The sequence below is a fragment of the Pagrus pagrus genome (genome assembly GCF_965226575.1).
Source record: "Pagrus pagrus genome assembly, chromosome: 22".
NCBI lineage: Eukaryota > Metazoa > Chordata > Actinopteri > Spariformes > Sparidae > Pagrus > Pagrus pagrus.
In genome coordinates, this window is record NC_140204.1 from 7,280,104 (window position 1) to 7,298,199 (window position 18,096).

Sequence of the window (18,096 nt, forward strand, 5' to 3'; positions counted from 1 at the left end):
TCATATTGTGCTAATTTTCAGGTCCATGCTTTTATTTGGGGGTCCTCGCAGAACAGGTTTACAAACTTTAATAAAAATTTAAAAAACGCATTATTTTTCTAATATGGTGCAGCAGGACATAGTGACGCACATAAGTTACACAAGTAACTGGCACAAGCTGAAGACCAGGAAGGGACTGTTGCTAGTGGTTAGCATCACCAGCTGCTAATCAGGAGACACCGCTGACGAGGTTGGACATTGGACGTTGCCAGGTGCTGCTGCAGGACCAAGCATCGGGGACAGGACCGAGCCTCAGGACGGGTCTCTGGTCACGTCGCCGCCTCTGGGAAGAGGTCTTGGAAGGAATAGCTGGATCACTTTTCCGAGGTTCGGGTAAGTGTCCTGACCTGCGGTTTCAACGTGGATTTCTATATGAGCTCCAACATGCGCGCCATCACTGGTACCAACTGAAACATTGGGAATGGGGTAAAACGAAGGAAAAAGATATGAGCCACAAGGTTTAGTCATTAAAACTGTTTATTATTGCTAAATCCTTGTTTGAAGGTGTTTTTCACGCTGATGATGTTGATATTGAATAAGAGCTATAGTTACGGTTAAAGTAAACTGCATGGTAAAAAATGACTGCTCAATAACTGTATAGCCTCCCTGCAATTTAGCCGGAGTCATTTTCAATGTGTGTCGATTGTTGTAAATCATCCCAAATTATACATTTTAGTAGCTCTCACCAAAAGACGAATTATAAAACATAGTTGAGTGAGAGGGCTACAATTACTCACTTCAAACAAAAAGTCGGAATGTCGAGTATAAACTTGACATTTTGAAATTAAAGTCGACCTTGTGAGGCGACACCACACAGCGCATATGACTGCCTCATCAAAATGCCTTGTGTAGATGAAGTGGTGAAACTGTACCTCAGAATCGGCTTTAGTGACAAAGAACTACCAGACTACAGACGCAGCTTCTCTCCTCGGGCTGTGAGACCCCTCAATTCATCCTCAGATATCCGCCATCAACATCAACAATCCTACAACTATTTTCACCACTGCTGTTAATCGACTTGCATTTAAAGGGGCACCATGTAGTTTTGGAGAAGAAAGTGTATTTTTCTTGAACTTTAATGCAGGACTTTTACTTGTTATGCAGTATTTTTATAAGTTGTATTGGAACTTTTACTTAAGTAAAGTATCCGAGTACTGTCTCCTCCACTGATCTTCATGCAGCCTGCAGGGGGAGACACATAACTGTCAGGAAGTGAAGCCAGGTCTCTGCAGTAGTGGCTCACATGGACAAAACAACAGTTTTAGTGTGAAAAAAAAGGCGCTCTCCACTGTTTAACACTTTATTTAGAATAAATGAAGTAAATCAAATGTTTACACAAAAATGAGATTGTAACAGAAATATGAGTTTCCATATTATTACCATCACCAGATCTTAACTGAACTTTGAGCAAATATAAATATAACATATTCAACAGTGATTATACCACACAGATGGCAGTAAAAACATAACTATGATATACTTTACTAATGATAAACATGATATAATGATGCTAAAAGATCCACACTTTAAGAGAAAAATAAACTTCAGGGAAAAACAAATGATCGCTGCTTGTTGTTGGCTGTCATGTTCGGCATCCAGCAGTCAAGAGTCATTCACATGTTCCTGCTTTTAGAAACAGCAAAGCATTTTTGTATTATAACTTCCAATTTTCACACTTTAGATTATAAACATCTTCAGCAATCCTGCAGTACTTTGTAACTGACTTTGTCTCAAGCTGAATAAACCCAGAGACGCTTGTTTAAGAGAAATACACCACCAGAAAACAGAAAGGCTTCAAAACTTAGAGCAGATGAAATTAAACTCCCTCATATCGTCCTCTTTGAACCACTTGTGTCCCCCTCCTGTCTCCATGGCTCCAGACATGTCGCAGTCGTCCATCTTTACATTTGAGGCCCAGTTCTTATAGTCGACTCTCTCGTCAGTGACCCAGAACCAGGCTTCCAGAATGCAGGTGAAGCGCAGTCCCAGCCAGACGTGGGAACTGGAGGCGTTCTTGGCTCTCTCCTGGACCCATCTCTGCTGCTTATCGTCAGTGATGGAGATCAGGTCGTTGTGCTTCTCTCTGCAGTGATTTATGGCCTCCTCCCAGGTCTTGTTCTCTTGGATCAGGATCACATTGTCTGTCAGGGAAATTAAAACGCACACAAACACACAAATATGAATTCAGACAGATCCTCAGACTGTCTCTGGTGATATTCCTGTTGACCAAACTGGAAAACTCACCGTTGTAGCAGAAGAAGGGTTTTTTCGAGTCACAGCTGTCATTCTTCCATTTGCCTTCCTTATCCAGCGTAGCACATTTGTTGTTGTCTTGCTTATCGTCACTAAAGATTTGAATCCAGGGTCTGAAATAGGAACTACTCCCATCAGACCACCTCCAGGTGTCTCTGAACAGGCCGATCCAATGAAATCCTGATTTGCCCTCAAGCTTACTGGTTAGGCTTCTGTCTTCCAACTGTTCTCTTCCACTGATCAGGTCTGTGTGATTCTCTCTGCAGTAACTTTGGGCGTCTAGCCAGGTCTTATTTTCTTTAATCACATAGAATTTGTCAGATTTGTTTGCTGTGGAGTAAACAGAGGAACATGTTTACAGGTAATACTCTGCTTAGTTAAGAGAACAGATTGAATTTTCTTGATTTCAGTGTAATTCAGAGAGATTCTTGAAGCAAATGAAAATATGTGAGAGTAAGGTACTGTATACATATAAAGGTGAATCATTTAAAAGAACAGTTTGACATTTTGGGAAAAACACTTCTTTAATACTTGTGACTTGGGAATCATTTCTGACCCTGACGACCCAGATAGTCACTTAGTTTTTAATGTTTTTATCAACATATAGTGTTGTTACACAGGCTGAAATCAGAATGTACAAAATTGGGTTTTAGCAACATATTCTTACCATCGTAGCAGATGAATGGACGACGCTGCTTACAAGATAAATCCACCCATTTTTTTCCGGAAGCCCACATCCCCACACAGTACTCATTACTGTTTCCATTATTTGGTTCTCGATCTGCCCAGTTTGTCTCATCTTCAGTGTACTCCATCTCTGCCTGAGACCAGCGCCACTTCCATTCAGTTGTGTCTGCTCCTGATTCGTTGTACAGTCCAATCCAGGCTTCTTTGTCTCGTTTTTTTGCAAATTGACGGAGTTTGACGATGTCTGTCTCTTCATACACTGTGGCCAGGTCTGTATACTTCACTCTACAGTAATTTCGGGCTTCTTCCCAGCTCTTGTTCATGTTAATGAAGTGGTAGTTATAGAGTTGACATGTGAAGAGGGAACACTGACCTAAAACCAGAGGAAACACTGCAGTGATGGAGCAGAAGAGCAGCAAAATCACGAGTAGTCAGGACACCTCCTACTTACAAATGAGAGTCTGTGCTCAGATACTTGGATGTTTTTAACCTTTCATGTGATAATAACAGAGAACAGTGAAGCTGCTTTATGAATCCAGGTGAAGCTGTAGTGGTTTGATCAACTTTCAAAGGTTTAAAGAGTAAAATATGAAGAGAGAGTGAAATAAGAGCCTGAAATACCTTGTCAGTGAGAATAAACACTTAAACTGCAGTTCCAGCTCTTCAGTTGTGTTTGTGAGTGTGTTGTGCAGTAGAAGTACTGCAGTAGTACTGCAGTAGTACTGCAGTAGAGCTGGTACACTGATGCACTTACCCATCAGAATGAGCAGAAACAGACTCCACGGCATCTTTGCTCTGTGAGATGAAACTGATGTGTGAGTGTGCAGTGAATAAAACACAAAGATCTTAGCAGCTGCTCTGAATGTGAGTAAACACACTTCACTTACTGTCTGCTCAGGCTGAACAAACTGTAGAGCTGCTCTCACTCAAGGTTTGTGCTGCAGTCTAATAAGACACAGGAACATGAAGGTAAATATGCAAATCATAATCAAAGCAGACACAACAGTGGTTCAAGGCACCGGGCATGGACAAAATAACAGAAACACCTGTACAGTAAAGAGTAACCCTGCTGGAAATACTTCATTTGGAAGCTAACGACACAAATCAAACCTGACAGCAGTCATTAGTCGTGGATATCAGTCTGTTATCATCTTTCTTTTATTCTCGTGTAAGCAAGCGGAAAAAAAACAGCCGGACTTTTCCGACTCTTCCTGTTGAAATTCAACGCTCTTCGACATCCAGTGTTACCGTTTGTCACCACCAGAGTGCAGTGCTGCACCTTGTCTTGTCCTCTACAGGTGGATCCCCAACACAACCCTGCAATGTGTAAATATGATTCTGTATTGTCTAAAATAAAAACCAAACTAATACATTAAACAGTGAACACACAGTAAAGAAAACGAAGAATGATTTGCTTACAAATACATTTCACTCATGAGAGACACTACAGGTGAATTAGTATGAAACTATGATGTGCAATTATGCAGATGGTCAGTCAAAGACTTTTATAGAGTGATTTTTGGATATCTCTTATAATCAGTGAATGAAATCAGAACAAACCTGTAAAAATGTAAAGACCTTCATAAGATAGGAATAAAACTTGACAGTTTGGTGTATGTGCAGTAAGTGCAACTGAAGAGATTTCTGGCTCAGATTATGAGAAAAAACTCATTTTCAGAAAACAGCCTTTAAAGACATGTATTGTAAAATTCCATACAAAGTGAACAGGATAAATATTTTAACCTACAGATCACTACACTGTAAAGTCTGACAAAGTGACTTTACTTCAAAGGATCAAGATAACAGATTACCTCAAAATAAAGTAAAGTAGATGAATGATGTTAAGTTGTTAAAACTTTTTAGCTCGTACAACTTAAATGTATTATTCTACTTTACTTGGTAATTCTGAGGTAATCCTGCACTGCAGATTTTAAAAGTTGACTTTACTTTGAAAAGTCAGGAAACTGAAGTAAAGTAGACAATTAGATTTAAGTTTTCCGAGCTAAAAAGTTCTAACAACTTAAAATTATTAGTCTACTTTACTTGCTAATATTGAGTTAATTAGTTTCCTCAGTCTTTGTAAGTTAAGTCAACTTTGTCATCAGTTTGTTGTCAGTTAAACACACTCATTTATATAAATCTCTGAACTTTAACACCAGAACAAAAAACTCCCTCACACTGTCCACTTCACCTACAGTCAGACAAAATGCAATAACAACGTTTTTGGTACAAAGACAATCATCATGTCATTTTTTTTCCCTTAAAAATAACCTGATGGATGTTTTTATACCAAAATTGTCGATCCACAGCTGTGCAAACGTTTTTGCTCTGCACTGCAAATTTTTAAAAACATAAAGAAACAGACTACCTCACAATTACCAAGTAAAGTAGAATAATACATTTGAGTAGCTAAAAAGTGTAAACAACTTAAAATCATCAGTCTAATTTACTTGGTAATTTTGAGGTAATCAGTCTTCTTGATATGTTGAAGTATAGTCACTTTGTCAAAATTTACAATGTAAAGTCAACTTTTAAAATTTACAGTGTACATTAAGACATTTTTTGTTTAAATGTGCAAACAAGGCTATCCACATTTCTAAACTAAAGTCAACAACAACAACCTTTATTGGACTTTTTTTTTTCTTCAAAATAACCTGAGCAATAACCAAAACATTATTTCTTTCTGACTGCAGGTGAAGTGGAAAAAACGTAAACTAGACTGATAATAATTTTTAAGTTGTAAAAACCTCATCCAACTTATATTTAAGTCTGCTTTACTTGGTAATTCTGAGGTAAAGTAAATTCACTTTTTAAAATTTACAGTGCGAGTCCAAAAAGATTTTTAAAATGCAAACATGCTCCTTCGGTATAAACTGAAAACACTAATTTCCTTATATGAATTAGATTTAATACACTCTAACATCATATATCAAATAATACAGCAGAGCTTTAACTTACCTCTTTTACGTCTCCGCTGCTCTCTTCAGCTTCACTCTGCTCTGGCGTCTCGCCCCTCTGTGCTGACTGAGACTGCTCACAGCACTATATTAATACTTTTCACACGCCCTAGTTTCTACATTGACTTCAATATTTGAATATTCAAATATGGAAATTTCAGATCTCTATCATTAAGAGAGAAAATGTCCGATGTCAACATAGATAGCAGATATTACATCGAGTTGAGGTCCATTTAAGTTTAATCCAAATGACTTAAACTGTTCCTCAGTAACATCCAAAGAGAAATCCTGATACACATAAACAAAATTCCTGAAGGTCAAAGGTATTCAGTCATCCATACTTAAGTACCTGAGGCTCCCTCCATCTCTTGCTCAATCCCTACTACTCTTACAATAGACACTCACTAGTTTACTTCAGATTGATACTTGGTACATCATTATTTTACATCATCACAGACAGGTGTTGTGTGGCATGACTTTTCATTTGCGTGCATCTACAAAATCCGAGCACATGTTATGTATCCTACCTGGATTAGAGCAGGACCCTCTGGAGACTGAACACCCGGAGAAACTTGGATTCTGCTCTGATCCGGAAATGCTTACCGACGGGAGGAGAGCTCAGAGATTACTTTAAAACATTTGGGATTAAAAAATGGATTTATCTTCACCCCTGTTCTCAGCCTGACTGCTGCAGTTAGTAATGTTGACTGTTGACTGTTGACTGTTGACTGTTGACTGGAGCTGTCTTGTCTTTAGTCTTGTTCGCTGACTTCCCTATGCCAGAAGTAGCAGCTGCAACTTAATGAAATGCCGTGACCTTGAGTAAAGTTGTGGATTTCTCTGGGTTTGAACATTGTTGGAACCTTTTGGGATCATGTCAGTACACAACTCAACAAAATATATGACAAAGATCTTGATGCTTTTAGAAATTTCAATGCAGAATTCTTACATACAGTATGATACTTCTAAGAGCACTTTTGAGCAATTTGAAAATACTGCCCTAGTAGTTTTTCTACTAATATATTACAATTAAACACAATACAGTAAATATGGAGTGAATTTGGACACAGCTTATGTGCGTTAAGAGTGTAAATACCATCATCTTAATTTTCTTTATATTTTTCACATTTTCCCAAAAGCATGCTATAAAATCTGTATGTACACAATGCACTACCTCTCAGAAGACTGAAATGACCTGTTATATTGATGTTTTTCTTGTTTCCTTCAATAATGGCTATTTTAACATTGACAAAAACAGTATAATGCGGAGACCAAATATATTTGACATTTGAGCTGTGGCAGCTGAACTCTAAATGGCACACTAGAAATTATGGTCCTTTTCTTTGTAACAAGCATAAAACAATCATGGCAGCTAACTCGGTAGCTAGCTAGCTTGTTCCTTAACATTGTTGTTGCAGATTTGTGCATGACAGTCCTGCATTTTGATGCATTTCACTGCTCACCTTGAATTGTACACTTAGCACACATTTTCTTTCACTGATTGGGTTTATGTGGCATTTTTCTCTTAGTTCCCAGGGTACTGTTTTCATTTACTGTCTTAAAATACCCATCCCTGTAAGTCAACATTCACTGGCAGTAGTAAGTAAGGACACAGGAAGGCTCCTGGAAAATCCATCACATTTACATGAACATAGCAAAACAGTATATGAAGGACAAATGCTGCCTATGCAAAAATTTTACTAACAAAGTTGTGGTCAAAGTAGTGCCCCCGGAGTTTGTAGCCAACCTGAACAAAACCTAATCTCTCACATCTCTTCCTGTTATATCAATAAGGCTGTTTTGGAAATAGCTATGGTCTGGTTGCAACTTGCAAATAATTTTGCATCCCAGTGGAAATCAGACAATGTTTAGCTATTCATCTCTGCGAGAGAGGCCTGTAAACATGTTTAACATACAACCCTGATCCCCAAGACAATAAGGGGTTAACCGCGCCCGATCCTTGCTTGTGAACTGAGGCTTTCAACAACATACCCAAAATTCATATACAAAAATCAATGAAGTTAAGGACATAAAACATTAAATATATTGTCTTTGTGTTCATTTGAGTACATGGGAAAAAGGAGTGGCAAATGATCACAATCTTTTTTATTTGTATACACGTCCCAGCTTTGTTGGAATCGGGGTTGTATAACGAAAGATCACTGTGAATCAAATTTTACTGTGAATCTCCAGAAATGTTTTGTGGACTACGAAACGTCACCTGACTATCCATTGGTGTAGGGGTATGATAATGACTGAAATTTCATTTTGGATGAACTTACCCTTTGGTATGCTCTTATTTTATTTTCCATCATTGCTCTTTGTAACTTTGTTACTGTAATGGTTTTCTTTAAGAAGTCCTTTCATACCGAATGGTATTCTGCATTTTCACCACCAAATTAGAAATCACCTATGGAAATGTTTAACATCGAAAAATGTCACAGAACCACCGCGTTTTATTTAGCATCAGAACAAGTAATTATTTGTTCACATAAAACGAACAAAACTGTGATGAAAAAGACATATAGGCTATTATATTATATGGAAATGTGATTATATATATATGTTCCAAACTAACAAGTAAAATGTCAAAACACCAGGGAACCAGTTTAGGCTCGAAATGTCAGATTAAAGAAATATATATATATGTTTTCCTACACATTGTGTACCTTTACTTTTGCCACTGCATACTGTGTATTTTTCTGGTAATACTACTGTACAAAACTGTTCTTCATGTAGCCTGCAGGGGGAGACACATAACTGTCAGGAAGTGAAGCCAGGTCTCTGCAGTAGTGGGTCACATGGACAAGACAACAGTTTTAGTGTGAAAAAAGAGGCGCTCTCTACGGTTTAACACTTTATTTAGAATAAATGAAGCAAATTAAATGTTTACACAAAAATGAGATTGTAACAGAAATATGATTTTTCATATTATTACCATCACCAGAACTGAACTTTTAGTAATTAAATATAACTTATTCAACAGTGATTATACCACACAGATGGAAGTAAAAACATAACTATGATATACTTTACTAATGATAAACATGATATAATGATGCGAAAAGATCCACACTTTAAGAGAAAAATCAACTTCAAGGAAAAACAAATGATCGCTGCTTGTTGTTGGCTGTCATGTTCGTCATCCAGCAGTCAAGAGTCATTCACATGTTCCTGATTTTAGAAACAGCAAAGCATTTTTGTATCATGACCTCAGATTTTCACACTTTAGACTATAAACATCTTCGGCAATCCTGCAGCACTTTGTAACTGACTTTGTCTCAAGCTGAATAAACCCAGAGACGCTTGTTTAAGAGAAATACACCACCAGAAAACAGAAAGGCTTCAAAACTTAGAGCAGATGAAATTAAACTCCCTCATATCGTCCTCTTTGAACCACTTGTGTCCCCCTCCTGTCTCCATGGCTCCAGACATGTCGCAGTCGTCCATATTTAGATCCGAGGCCCAGTTCTTATAGTCGACTCTCTCGTCAGTGACCCAGAACCAGGCTTCCAGAATGCAGGTGAAGCGCAGTCCCAGCCAGACGTGGGAACTGGAGGCGTTCTTGGCTCTCTCCTGGACCCATCTCTGCTGCTTATCGTCAGTGATGGAGATCAGGTCGTTGTGCTTCTCTCTGCAGTGATTTATGGCCTCCTCCCAGGTCTTGTTCTCTTGGATCAGGATCACATTGTCTGTCAGGGAAATTAAAACACACACAAACACATACATATAAATTCAGACAGATCCTCAGACTGTCTCTGGTGATATTCCTGTTGACCAAACTGGAAAACTCACCGTTGTAGCAGAAGAAGGGTTTTGTTGAGTTACAGTCGTCAGTCTTCCATGTGCCGTCTTTATCCAGCATAGCACATTTGTTGTTGTCTTGCTGATCGTCAGAAAAGATTTGGTTCCAGGGTCTGAAAAAGGAACTACTCCCATCAAACCACCTCCAGGTGACTCTGAACAGGCCAATCCAATAAGTACCGCCATGAAGCTCACTGGTTAGGTTTTCCAACTGTTTCGTTCCACTGATCAGGTCTGTGTGATTCTCTCTGCAGTACTTTCGGGCCTTTAGCCAGGTCTTTGCTTCTCTAATCACATAGAATTCGTCAGATTTGTTTGCTGTGGAGTAAACAGAGGAACATGTTTACAGGTAATACTCTGCTTAGTTAAGAGAACAGATTGAATTTTCTTGATTTCAGTGTAATTCAGAGAGATTCTTGAAGCAAATGAAAATATGTGAGAGTAAGGTACTGTATACATATAAAGGTGAATCATTTAAAAGAACAGTTTGACATTTAGGGAAAAACTCTTCTGGATTGATTCACTCTCATTTCTGTACAGTAAATATAAAGCCACTACCAACTTCTCAAACTCATTAACACATTGTGTAATCTTTACTGACAATGAAAATTGAAGGTTAAGCTTTAATACTTGTGACTTGGGAATCATTTCTGACCCTGACGACCCAGATAGTCACTTAGTTTTTAATGTTTTTTAATCTAAAAAGATACATCAACATATAGTGTTGTTACACAGGCTGAAATCAGAATGTACAAAATTGGGTTTTAGCAACATATTCTTACCATCGTAGCAGATGAATGGACGACGCATCTTACAAGATGAATCCACCCATTTTTTTCCGGAAGCCCACATCCCCACACAGTACTCATTACTGTTTCCATTATTTGGTTCTGGATCTGCCCAGTTTGTCTCATCTTCAGTGTACTCCATCTCTGCCTGAGACCAGCGCCACTTCCATTCAGTTTTGTTTGTTCCTGATTCGTTGTACAGTCCAATCCAGGCTTCTTTGTCTTGTTTCTCTGCAGATTGACGAAGTTCGTTGATGTCTGTCATTTCATACACTGTGGCCAGGTCTGTATACTTCTCTCTACAGTACTTCTGGGCTTCATACCAGGTCTTGTTCTTGTTAATGAAGTGGTATTTATAGAGTTGACATGTGAAGAGGGAACACTGACCTAAAACCAGAGGAAACACTGCAGTGATGGAGCAGAAGAGCAGCAAAATCACGAGTAGTCAGGACACCTCCTACTTACAAATGAGAGTCTGTGCTCAGACACTTGGATGTTTCACCTTTCATGTGATAATAACAGAGAACAGTGAAGCTGCTTTATGAATCCAGGTGAAGCTGTAGTGTTTTGCTCAACTTTCAAAGGTTTAAAGAGTAAAATATGAAGAGAGAGTGAAATAAGAGCCTGAAATAACTTGTCAGTGAGAATAAACACTTAAACTGCAGTTCCTGCTCTTCAGTTGTGTTTGTGAGAGTGTCGTGCAGTAGAAGTACTGCAGTAATACTGCAGTAGAGCTGGTACACTGATGCACTTACCCATCAGAATGAGCGGAAACAGACTCCACGGCATCTTTGCTCTGTGAGATGAAACTGATGTGTGAGTGTGCAGTGAATACAACACAAAGATTTTAGCAGCTGCTCTGAATGTGAGTAAACACACATCACTTACTGTCTGCTCAGGCTGAACAAACTGTAGAGCTGCTCTCACTCAAGGTTTGTGCTGCAGTCTAATAAGACACAGGAACATGACGGTAAATATGCAAATCATAATCAAAGCAGACACAACAGTGGTTCAAGGCACCGGGCATGGACAAAATAACAGAAACACCTGTACAGTAACGTGTAACCCTGCTGGAAATACTTCATTTCAGCACAACACACAGCAGCTGGCCAATCAGAGCTCCAGCTGTTGCTCTGTGGGCTGGACTTATGTTAATTCTTAGGTGGAGCGTTGCTTCTACGCTTCAACTTCAAATTAAAGCCATTCGGACAGGAAACTGTGAACACTAAAGCAGGAGGCACAAAACTTGAGAGATTGAATAAAGGCAGATAAATGGAATTACCAATTATTCATTTGCTTTAAACATAAAATATGGACATTTATATATTTTTATTTAATATTGCCTAAAATCACACATTACAATTTTCCTCAGAGGGCTTAACACTTGTTTCTACAGCGTATGACAGCCTTTGTCCTTAGACCCTCGATTCAGGTCAGCAGATAAAGACATAAATAAAAACTTTTTATAGGAAGTTAAATCAGACGAATCCTCAGGGAGAGAAAGATATGTGACAGACGTCTCATGTACAGAACAGAGCAGCAAAACCACTGAATATACAAATTATAATGACAAAATTTCTTGAGATTATAAAATATAATAACTTTCATGTTATTTTTGCAGCTCTGGCTGTTCATATTATCCATTTTAACATTATGTTTTAATTATGAAATTTAATAATCTTTTTTTGTTATTTTTATCACTTTGAGTTCTATTCACCATTTTGTTTTATTTTATTTGTAATAGTTTTTTTAAAAAAGGTTGATTTTGTATCACTTTATTACATTTTAACAGTTTTAATGTCTATAATAATTTAACCGGCACACTTCAGGCTCTGTATTTCTTACATTAAATTGCAGTTGCAATAAAAACAGTTCACAACAAGTTATATTTGCTGATTATTCAAAACACCCCTCTGGTACAGTTTTAACAAAAACAGAACATTAAACAGTAAGTTGCACAGATGTCGTATTTACTGAATGAGTGTTGTTAGTGAGTCTATGTTCAATACCGAACATCACACAACTAAAAAAACTTGTTCTGAATCACCTGAGAACCCTAAATGCAGAATGAATTGATTAGACATGATGCAGTGTTAACTCACCTCTTCACCTCCTGCTCTCCTCAGCTTCACTCTGCTCTGACGTCTCTCCCTTCTGTGCTGATGGAGACGGCTCACAGCACTAAATGAACCCTGTCGCGCGCTATGGGAGCTAAATTTAAGTCTGAATTTTAATATTAAAATAACAAGGGCTCAGATCTTTATCACTACTGGGAAACTGTCCGTTGTTGACAAGGATCCCTTGTTGTTCCTGTAGGAGAGAGGTGTGCTAATACAATGGAAACAAAGATGGCACAGCAGATCAATTATTTCATCAACCCGAATATTCACTTTCATTTTCTTTGTAATAAATTCAGTTGTTGATTGTTTTAGAGTTTGTCTAAAAAAACTCTCACACACACACACCCAAAAACATATACACACACACAGGCACATGCACAAACACACACAAAAAGACAAACTCTCTTACGTACACACACACACACACACACACACACACACAAAGACGCGCACACACAGAAACACACAACACACACACACACAGACAAACTCTATAACACACATATACACACAAAGATACGCACACACAGAAACACACACACACACAGACACACACATGCATACACATAAACACAAACTCTCACACGGACACACACATTCACACTCACTCACTCACACACACAACACACACAACACACACACACACACACACACACACACACACCTTGTCTACTTTAACATTACGGTTTGTCACGTTCTTGCATTTTAAGGGTTTTTGCTGAAAGTATAAATAAACGTTCAGTCACACCACAACAGAATGGTGACGTCACATAAAGCTTCCATACTTTATCCTTCATGTCATCAAACAGAATTAAACCCCAAAACCCAAAAGTCGGCTCCATACAAAAGACAGCAACACATTCCAAGACACAGTCACAGAATAAAGTCACTGTTTTCATTCCTCTTTGCATTTTTCCACTATTTATTTCCTCAAACTTCTTATTTTTGTAATTTTTTTTTTAAATTTCTTCATGAATTTCTGCATGTTTTTAAATTCTATGTCTGACAGCGGCAGCTTCCGTCCTCCAAATAAGCCACAGATTTATTGTCTGATTGATTTTGCACATTTGCTTTTTCATGGAGTCATTTGTTGAAACCTGCTCAGTGTTGTCCTCCGTGTCCCATAGAAACTGTCATGGCTGCAATCAGCTCATATGAGCACTGAAAAGCTCCACCTGTTGTTCCACCTCCGACCTGTGAGTGGACTGTTTATTTTTGTCTTTCTGTTTCTTTAGTTTTTTATTTTACCGTGGACAGATATGACACTGCTCTAAAAATGCTCCTCCTCACGAGAGCTAGTGACAGAGCTTTTACATTTAGTACGCTGCCCTCTGCTGATTCACACTGAAATCTTTTATCAGTTTGGTTTCTGATCTTTTTTTAATATGGCAAACTTCATGTCACTAAAATAATTCATTTAGTTATTAAAGACAAAGCTCTGAATCTAAACTGTTGAACAAATATCTTTTTTAATATAGCACATGAAATACATACATCAAAATGTGTGTTACTTTCTTCTTAATATATTAGTTTGATTTGTTTTTAATTGTCACTTTTAATCTCCCATATTATTCCGTATGTCTTCTCAGTCTCAGATGTGGTGCAAGTGAAGTAAATATTGAATGAAAAACGTCCTGTTAAATGTTTTTTAAAAAGCCTGTGAACAAAGACAGAACCACCTGGTTTAACATTTTATTCAACAACAAATCTCCAAATATAGCACACGCTAATATGATTTTAAATCCAAAACATAAAAACACACACACACAAAACTTGTTGTCTCTATTGTCTCTTGTAAGTAAATGAGCTCACTGATGTGAGAGAAAGCTTCATGTTTTAAACCTCAGAAAGGAAAGAAAGAAAAGAAAATCCACACTTACAACAAAATATGTGACGTATACAAATGACAGAAAAATATGTTTGCATCGTTACTTCATATTAATAATTATTCAGTTGTACACACCCACAGAAATCCTGCACATCTCCCCTCAACCTGCAGTTACATTCCTACATTTCCCAGAATGCCATTCAGTGAACCCAGAAAACACACAGTATAATAATGTAAGCTGTTTAAAATTAACACACCACCAAAACAAAGTGAGTAAATGAATAAAAGGGAGGGTTTTAAGACTTAGAGCAGATGAAATTAAACTCCCTCATATCGTCCTCTTTGAACCACTTGTGTCCCCCTCCTGTCTCCATGGCTCCAGACATGTCGCAGTCGTCCATCTTTACATTTGAGGCCCAGTTCTTATAGTCGACTCTCTCGTCAGTGACCCAGAACCAGGCTTCCAGAATGCAGGTGAAGCGCAGTCCCAGCCAGACGTGGGAACTGGAGGCGTTCTTGGCTCTCTCCTGGACCCATCTCTGCTGCTTATCGTCAGTGATGGAGATCAGGTCGTTGTGCTTCTCTCTGCAGTGATTTATGGCCTCCTCCCAGGTCTTGTTGTCTGGGATCAGGATCACATTGTCTGTCAGAGAAATTAAAACGCACACAAACACAAACATATAAATTCAGACAGATCCTCAGACTGACTCTGGTGATATTCCTGTTGACCAAACTGGAAAACTCACCGTTGTAGCAGAAGAAGGGTTTTTTCGAGTTACAGTCGTCAGTCTTCCATGTGCCGTCTTTATCCAGCGTAGCACATTTGTTGTTGTCTTGCTGATCGTCAGAAAAGATTTGGTTCCAGGGTCTGAAAAAGGAACTACTCCCATCAGACCACCTCCAGGTGACTCTGAACAGGCCGATCCAATAAAATCCTGTCTTGTTCTGAAGCTCACTGGTTAGGTTTCTGTCTTTCAACTGTTCTCCTCCACTGATCAGGTCTGTTTGATTCTCTCTGCAGTAACTTTGGGCGTCGAGCCAGGTCTTCTTTTCTTCAATCACATAGACTTTGTGAGATGAGCTCTTTGCTGTGGAGTAAACAGAGGAACATGTTTACAGGTAATACTCTGCTTAGTTAAGAGAACAGATTGAATTTTCTTGATTTCATTGTAATTCAGAGAGATTCTTGAAGCAAATGAAAATATGTGAGAGTAAGGTACTGTATACATATAAAGGTGAATCATTTAAAAGAACAGTTTGACATTTTGGGAAAAACACTTCTGGATTGATTCACTCTCATTTCTGTACAGTAAATATAAAGCCACTACCAACTTCTCAAGCTCATTAACACATTGTGTAATCTTTACTGACATTGAAAATTGAAGGTTAAGCTTTAATACTTGTGACTTGGGAATCATTTCTGACCCTGACGACCCAGATAGTCACTTAGTTTTTAATGTTTTTTAATCTAAAAAGATACATCAACATATAGTGTTGTTGCACAGGCTGAAATCAGAATGTACAAAATTGGGTTTTAGCAACATATTCTTACCATCGTAGCAGATAAATGAATAATTCAACGTACAAGATAAATCCACCCATTTTTTTGTGGAAGCCCCCATCCCCACACAGTACTCATCATGTTGTCCATTATTTGGTTCTTCAACTGCCCATTCTGTCTGATTTTCAGTGTACTCCATCTCTGCCTGAGACCAGCGCCACTTCCATTCAGTTTCGCCTGCTCCTGATTCGTCGTACAGTCCAATCCAGGCTTCTTTGTCTTGTTTCCTTGTACATTGACGGAGTTTGTCGATGTCTGTCTCTTCATACACTGTGGCCAGGTCTGTATACTTCACTCTACAGTACTTCTGGGCTTCTTCCCAGGTCTTGTTCTTGTTAATGAAGTGGTATCTATAGAGTTGACATGTGAAGAGGGAACACTGACCTAAAACCAGAGGAAACACTGCAGTGATGGAGCAGAAGAGCAGCAAAATCACGAGTAGTCAGGACACCTCCTACTTACAAATGAGAGTCTGTGCTCAGACACTTGGATGTTTCACCTTTCATGTGATAGTAACAGAGAACAGTGAAGCTGCTTTATGAATCCAGGTGAAGCTGTAGTGGTTTGCTCAACTTTCAAAGGTTTAAAGAGTAAAATATGAAGAGAGAGTGAAATAAGAGCCTGAAATAACTTGTCAGTGAGAATAAATACTTAAACTGCAGTTCCAGCTCTTCAGTTGTGTTTGTGAGTGTGTTGTGCAGTAGAAGTACTGCAGTAGTACTGCAGTAGAGCTGCAGTAGAGCTGGTACACTGATGCACTTACCCATCAGAATGAGCAGAAACAGACTCCACGGCATCTTTGCTCTGTGAGATGAAACTGATATGTGAGTGTGCAGTGAATAAAACACAAAGATCTTAGCAGCTGCTCTGAATGTGAGTAAACACACATCACTTACTGTCTGCTCAGGCTGAACAAACTGTAGAGCTGCTCTCACTCAAGGTTTGTGCTGCAGTCTAATAAGACACAGGAACATGAAGGTAAATATGCAAATCATAATCAAAGCAGACACAACAGTGGTTCAAGGCACCGGGCATGGACAAAATAACAGAAACACCTGAACAGTAACGTGTAACCCTACTGGAAATACTTCATTTGGAAGCTAACGACACAAATCAAACATGACAGCAGTCATCAGTCGTGGATATCAGTCTGTTATCATCTTTGTTCTATTCTCGTGTAAGCAAGCGGAAAAAAAACAGCCAGACTTTTCCGACTCTTCCTGTTGAAATGTAACACTCTTCGACATCCAGTGTTACCGTTTGTCACCACCAGAGTGCAGTGCTGCACCTTGTCTTGTCCTCTACAGGTGGATCACCAACACAACCCTGCAATGTGTAAATATGATTCTGTATTGTCTAAAATAAAAACCAAACTAATACATTAAACAGTGAACACACAGTAAAGAAAAAGAAGAATGATTTGCTTACAAATACATTTTACTCATGAGAGACACTACAGGTGAATTAGTATGAAACTATGATGTGCAATTATGCAGATGGTCAGTCAAAGACTTTTATAGAGTGATTTTTGGATATCTCTTATAATCAGTGAATGAAATCAGAACAAACCTGTAAAAATGTAAAGACCTTCATAAGATAGGAATAAAACTTGACAGTTTGGTGTATGTACAGTAAGTGCGACCGAAGAGATTTCTGGCTCAGATTATGAGAAAAAACTCATTTTCAGAAAACAGCCTTTAAAGACATGTATTGTAAAATTCCATACAAAGTGAACAGGATAAACATTTTAATATACAGATCACTACACTGTAAAGTCTGACAAAGTGACTTTACTTCAAAAAATCAAGGTAACAGATAACCTCAAATAAAGTAAAGTAGACGAATGATGTTAAGTTGTTAAAACTCTTTAGCTCGTACAACTTAAATGTATTATTTTACTTTACTTTAAAAAAGTCAGGAAACTGAAGTAAAGTAGACAATTAGATTTAAGTTTTCCGAGCTAAAAAGTTCTAACAACTTAAAATTATTAGTCTACTTTACTTGTCTTACTTACTTTTACTTACTTAATATTGAGTTAAGTAGTTTCCTCAATCTTTTT

At 38.2% G+C, this 18,096-nt stretch overlaps 2 protein-coding genes across 2 annotated transcripts; both read right to left on the reverse strand.

The window, feature by feature from the left end:
- Positions 1 to 1,783: 1,783 nt before the first annotated feature.
- On the reverse strand, positions 1,784 to 11,317 carry LOC311251237 (secretory phospholipase A2 receptor-like; the record flags this gene model as incomplete). The annotated part of the gene is made up of 6 exons (XM_084343615.1): positions 1,784 to 2,180; positions 2,284 to 2,622; positions 9,296 to 9,628; positions 9,732 to 10,058; positions 10,523 to 10,915; positions 11,284 to 11,317. The coding sequence occupies 6 exons, from the start codon at positions 11,315 to 11,317 to the stop codon at positions 1,834 to 1,836; spliced, it is 1,773 nt and encodes a 590-aa protein (XP_084199741.1). The 3' UTR covers positions 1,784 to 1,833.
- A 2,983-nt stretch (positions 11,318 to 14,300) lies between these two features.
- On the reverse strand, positions 14,301 to 16,834 carry LOC311251238 (secretory phospholipase A2 receptor-like; the record flags this gene model as incomplete). Its single annotated transcript, XM_084343616.1, has 3 exons — positions 14,301 to 15,119; positions 15,223 to 15,564; positions 16,801 to 16,834. 3 exons carry the CDS (start codon positions 16,832 to 16,834, stop codon positions 14,773 to 14,775), a joined length of 723 nt encoding a protein of 240 aa, XP_084199742.1. The 3' UTR covers positions 14,301 to 14,772.
- Positions 16,835 to 18,096: the final 1,262 nt, after the last annotated feature.